We start from the raw sequence: 5029 nt of genomic DNA, 5'->3' as shown, positions 1-5029 counted from the left end.
CTCTGGTCTCAAATATATACAAATATATAAAAAACATGTCTATGATGTGTTTTGCTCAAAACACCAAACAGCTCATGCATTTTAGAAATCCCTCATATCTGTTTCAGCCCTGTTACTGAAGTGCTGATTCTGGGTTAGTAGCTTCAAATTTAAACCCGACATTACGTCATGACGCAGCAAATCTGGATCAGCTCCGTTGTTCCCCCGTTTTTAGAGATGTGGGTACGGAGGGAAAGAGAGAGGGTTTTATTTTCTGACACTTGGTGAGTCTCCTGATACACCGGGGACACACCGGAGACACACCGGGGACACACACCGGGGACACACCGGGGACACACCGGGGACACACCGGGGACACACCGGGGACACACCGGGAACACACCGGGGGGACACCGGAGACACACCGGGGACACACCGGGACACACCGGGGTCACACCGGGGACACACCGGAGACACACCGGGGTCACACCGGGGACACACCGGGGACACACCGGGAACACACGGGGACACACCGGGAACACATGGGGACACATGGGGACACACCGGAGACACACTGGGGTCACACCGGGGACACACCGGGGTCACACTGGGGTCACACTGGGGTCACACCGGGGACACACCGGGGGGACACCGGGGACACACTGGGGACACACCGGGGGGAACGGGAGACACATGGGGACACACCGGGGTCACACCGGGGACACACTGGGGACACATGGGGACACACCGGGGTCACACATGGGGACACACACCGGGGACACACCGGGGACACACCGGAGACACATCGGGGTCACACCGGGGTCACACCGGGGACACACCGGGGACACACCGAGGAGACATGGGGACACATGGGGACACACCGGGGACACACCGGAGACACACCGGGGTCACACTGGGGTCACACCGGGAACACACACCGGGGACACACCGGGGACACACCGGGGTCACACTGGGAACACATGGGGACACATGGGGACACACTGGGGTCACACCGGGGACACATGTTGATGTAGAGAAGACATCAGAGTGCATGTTGCATGATAGGAGACCTGTAAGAACACCATCTGATCCCCTCTCCCTCCCCTGTGCAGGTGAAGGTGGAGGAGGAGGTGACGAGCTGTAACGTGAACACGGACCACATCTTCTACACCGTGTACTCCACCTTCGGGGCCTTTTACATCCCGACGCTGCTGCTCATCGCGCTCTACGGGCGGATCTACGTGGAAGCCAGGAAGCGAATCCTCAAGCAGTCGAGCAACAACAAAAAGCCCGGAAAGAGACTCACGTCGGCTCACCTCATCACCGACTCTCCTGGATCCGTGGCCTCCAGCACGTCTCTAAACTACGGGACGAACGACGCGTCTTCCTGCGACACTTCTGTGAGTCAAGTGAAGGTCACGGTGTCCGACGCGCTGCTGGAGAAGAAGAGAATCTCCGCCGCCCGAGAGAGGAAAGCCACCAAGACTTTGGGGATCATTCTGGGCGCGTACATCGTGTGCTGGCTGCCGTTCTTCATCTACACCCTGGTAGTTTCCGCCTGTGATTCCTGTTTCCACCCGGGGCTTTTCGACATCTTCACCTGGCTGGGATACCTCAACTCTCTGATCAACCCCATCATTTACACCATGTCCAACGAGGACTTTAAACGCGCTTTCCACAAACTGATCCGGTTCAGATGCTGCCGGGCGTGAAACCAGCCATCCTCTGTATGCCCGAGGGAATGCGCTGAGACAACTGAAATGAGATAAGATAATCCAATGTGTGAAATGTTTGCAGCAGCTTACAAAGACAAGGCATTGGACGTAAGAGAAATTAAAAGACTTGAAATAAACAATCCAAAATGGAAACATCTCAAATGGAAATTAAAATAGCATTAAAAAAGTAATGTGGAAATACAAACTTGGGAGTTTAAGTCCAAGAGAAGCTGAAATGAAATGTATGATGTCGACAAGTTGAAGTCAACGTTTCAGTTTTTTCAGTGGAACTGCGGTGCATTCGTGGCGGCCATCTTTGGAGGAAAGCTTCTATAGCTACAGCAGAGATCAATATGTATCAGCGTTTCCCGGTTTCGCATCCAAAAATCAGAAAGTATGCGTGGAATATAAATACCGTTTTTGCTCGTGCACGGATACACCTCAAAGGGGGTCAAATGTCTAACATCAGTGTCTAATACACATTATCTAAAGATTATGTGTTGCTTTTGTAATTGTGGGAATAATTATAATATTATATTAAACTAAATTGATGGCACGTTCCTATTCCTACACTCTGAGTACTTCTACTCTTACTCAAGAACAAGATCTGAGTACTTCTATTTTACTAAAGTACAAGATCTGAGTACTTCTACTTTTACTCAAGTACAAGATCTGAGTACTTCTACTTTTACTCAAGTACAAGATCTGAGTACTTCTACTTTTACTCAAGTAGAAGTTCCGAGTACTTCTACTTTTACTCAAGTACAAGATCTGAGTACTTCTACTTTTACTCAAGTACAAGATCTGAGTACTTCTACTTTTACTCAAGAACAAGATCTGAGTACTTCTACTTTTACTCAAGAACAAGACCTGAGTACTTCTCCCACCTCTGACTAGCAGACAGTTAGCTTAACTTAGTTTATCATAAAGACCGATAAGGCGACGTTTGGCTAATCCAAGCTAACCAACTGCTACAATACAAAAAATAACAGACTACTGAATTTCCAAATCGACCGATCAGAATTAAGTTGGGGCTTTGTAACACTGTTATCCTGCTGGTGGCATAGCACTGCAAACCATGTAAATAACACAGAGGCCTTGTCCCTCTCCTCAGTGTGAGATCAGAAACCTCTCCAGGCCGATGGTGGTCACCGTGCCCATCAGCTCACTAGCACCCAAACCTCTGCATCCTCCTGTTGGACCAACACCCAAGAGACTGAGTGTTTCCCCAATGACCAGTCCAGAACCCGAGCACAGCAGTGAGTATCACATCTGCTCAATGTATCAATGATACTGTTAGAGCAGGGATGTCCAAACTACGGCCCGGGGTCCAAATGCGGCACGCGGACCATTTTGAATCGGCCCTCAGCAAATCCAAAAAGTATAGTAGTAATATGGTCCACAAATGAAACTTGTGCTTGTCTTATATTGTACTTCTTAACTATAAATGTAAAAATATATTACACAGTAGTATTCATGTTAAAAAGACCACTTTTCAAATAAATTCAGTAAATTAAAGTTGGAAACATTTTCCAATGACTTATTTACATAACAAGCTTGAAATATATGCTTCATATTTTTCCTTATGATAATCAATCTGAGGCTTTTGTTTTAAGGGATGAGCTGACACTCACAAGAATAATTGACCTACATTTGATTTATTTTGCTAACTTATAACTGAACTTATGAGGCGATACACCTCTGAGCGGCCAAGCCCTTCGTATATTGTTCTGTATGTGGCCCTCGGTGAAAAAAGTTTGGTACCCCTAAAATAACTGTTGCTCTGTCTCAATTATTTCCTAAGTACACTGCCATGAAAATTGGTGCTGTTAGCTAGCCAGTAAAGGGTATGTTCGTGTTAGCAAATCATTACAGATTGCCCCATCAACCCAATAAGATTAATGGTGGCTTCTTTACGACACCAAGATTCAAGATTCAAGGCCTTATTGTCATGTGCACAGTAGCTACAGTGTAGATAATGAAAAACTGAAGTCACAGGCTCCTCCAACAGTGCAACATGAATATATGTAGGACATAAAACAAATAAACCAGATAAAAAAAGTGCAAGAGAATGATTTGAGATCTGCAAGTAAATACAAATAAAATAGAAATAGTGCAGCCTACTGTAGTGCTGCTCAACTTTTCGTCCGTTATGAGAGCACCATTCAGGTACTGATTGTGCATTTAGCCATATGTTGCATCGGGACGCTCTTTTGCACTGAACACAGCAACTGTAAGTACAAGAATACGCAGATTTAGACCAAGCACAAGTCTATTTTCCATCGGTATTGTGGGCTTTCCTTTTGATTTGATTTGTGTCTCCAGGCGCGGTAGAACAGACAGGAATGTTGATGGGCGCCGTCTTCATTGCCTTTGTGATGGGGGTCAGTCTGATGGGGGGCGTTTGGTGCATCTATAAGTACACAGGTAATAAGACCAGCTTCCTCTTGTCACTCAAAAACGTTGTCAAGATATATGTGTGTCCTTATTCCGGTGTCTTACAATTGAATTGAACTAATTAAAAGCATCAAGAAATCCATTTAAATCAATGTCACTGCTGTTGATCATGAGTAATCTGATTTATTTACTTTGTTATTTTCCATCTGTGGATTATTAAGAGACTATGTAATGATATATTTTAAAGGGGCACGGCCAGCATCACCTGGAAGAGAAAGTCACTTAACAGCCAACACTCGAGAAGGCCACACCATCTATAATCTACTGTCAGCAGCTGATCAGTCCTCCAGCTCCGTGTAGAGGTAAGATCTGATGAGGACGGGTATTTAACTCAATCCTATTTTATACCCCAAAGTCTGTTAATACGTTTTATTCTTTATGTATTTGGGGTCACATTATATTAAATGTACAGTTTTGCAAATCATATATTTCTAGAGACCCGAAAATGTCAAATAAAAATTAAATAAAAACGAAAAAGTACATTGGGGTTGTTTGAAATGACAAATATCTACACATGTATCTACTTAAACATATATGTTAATACGTTTTTAGTCTGACTGCGTATTGGACATTTGTGGCACAGGGAGTGAAAAAGTAAAAATAGATCTGGGGCTTGGGCTGCAGTCGAATAGTCCGTTTAGCTTAGGAACCTTCCTAACCGAGTGAAATGACCCGGAAGTCCCTCAGTGGCAGCCATGATAAGTGCCGTTCGAATTCTCTAGATCAGGGGTGTCAAACTCAAGGCCCGGGGGCCAAATCCGGCCCGCAACTTCCTTTTATGTGGCCCGCAAGAGCTTGCAAAGAATATAATACGTTTATTACACGGTTACATGCCACTTTACAGAAGCAGGTTGCCCATAAACTACATGTCCCACAAT

The 5029-nt window shown here is 45.6% G+C and overlaps 2 protein-coding genes across 2 annotated transcripts; both read left to right on the top strand.

The window, feature by feature from the left end:
• Positions 1-672: 672 nt before the first annotated feature.
• Positions 673-2314, top strand: LOC104953229 (5-hydroxytryptamine receptor 1B-like). The gene is made up of 2 exons (XM_010780139.1): positions 673-943; positions 1057-2314. Exons 1-2 carry the CDS (start codon positions 673-675, stop codon positions 1689-1691), a joined length of 906 nt encoding a protein of 301 aa, XP_010778441.1. The 3' UTR covers positions 1692-2314.
• LOC104953228 (transforming growth factor beta receptor type 3-like) lies at positions 1767-4451 on the top strand. Its single transcript, XM_010780138.1, has 4 exons — positions 1767-1802; positions 2809-2953; positions 4020-4121; positions 4339-4451. Exons 1-4 carry the CDS (start codon positions 1767-1769, stop codon positions 4449-4451), a joined length of 396 nt encoding a protein of 131 aa, XP_010778440.1.
• The last annotated feature ends 578 nt before the right edge of the window (positions 4452-5029 follow it).

Source organism: Notothenia coriiceps, unplaced genomic scaffold (assembly GCF_000735185.1).
Source record: "Notothenia coriiceps isolate Sejong01 unplaced genomic scaffold, NC01 NC01_scaffold00021377, whole genome shotgun sequence".
In the NCBI taxonomy this organism is placed as follows: domain Eukaryota; kingdom Metazoa; phylum Chordata; class Actinopteri; order Perciformes; family Nototheniidae; genus Notothenia; species Notothenia coriiceps.
Note: the sequence above shows the minus strand (reverse complement) of the source record. Positions and strands in the feature narration are given on the sequence as shown.

Bases quoted from the DNA above. Each gene is read 5' to 3' on its own strand.
- LOC104953228 (XM_010780138.1), top strand. From the start codon at position 1,767: ATGTTTGCAGCAGCTTACAAAGACAAGGCATTGGAC. The intron at 1,803-2,808 runs GTAAGAGAAATT...CCCTCTCCTCAG, and splicing joins ACAAAGACAAGGCATTGGAC to TGTGAGATCAGAAACCTCTC. The intron at 4,122-4,338 runs GTAATAAGACCA...TATATTTTAAAG, and splicing joins GTGCATCTATAAGTACACAG to GGGCACGGCCAGCATCACCT.
- LOC104953229 (XM_010780139.1), top strand. From the start codon at position 673: ATGGGGACACACCGGGGTCACACCGGGGACACACTGGGGACACATGGG. The intron at 944-1,056 runs GTCACACTGGGA...GAGACCTGTAAG, and splicing joins CACACCGGGGACACACCGGG to AACACCATCTGATCCCCTCT.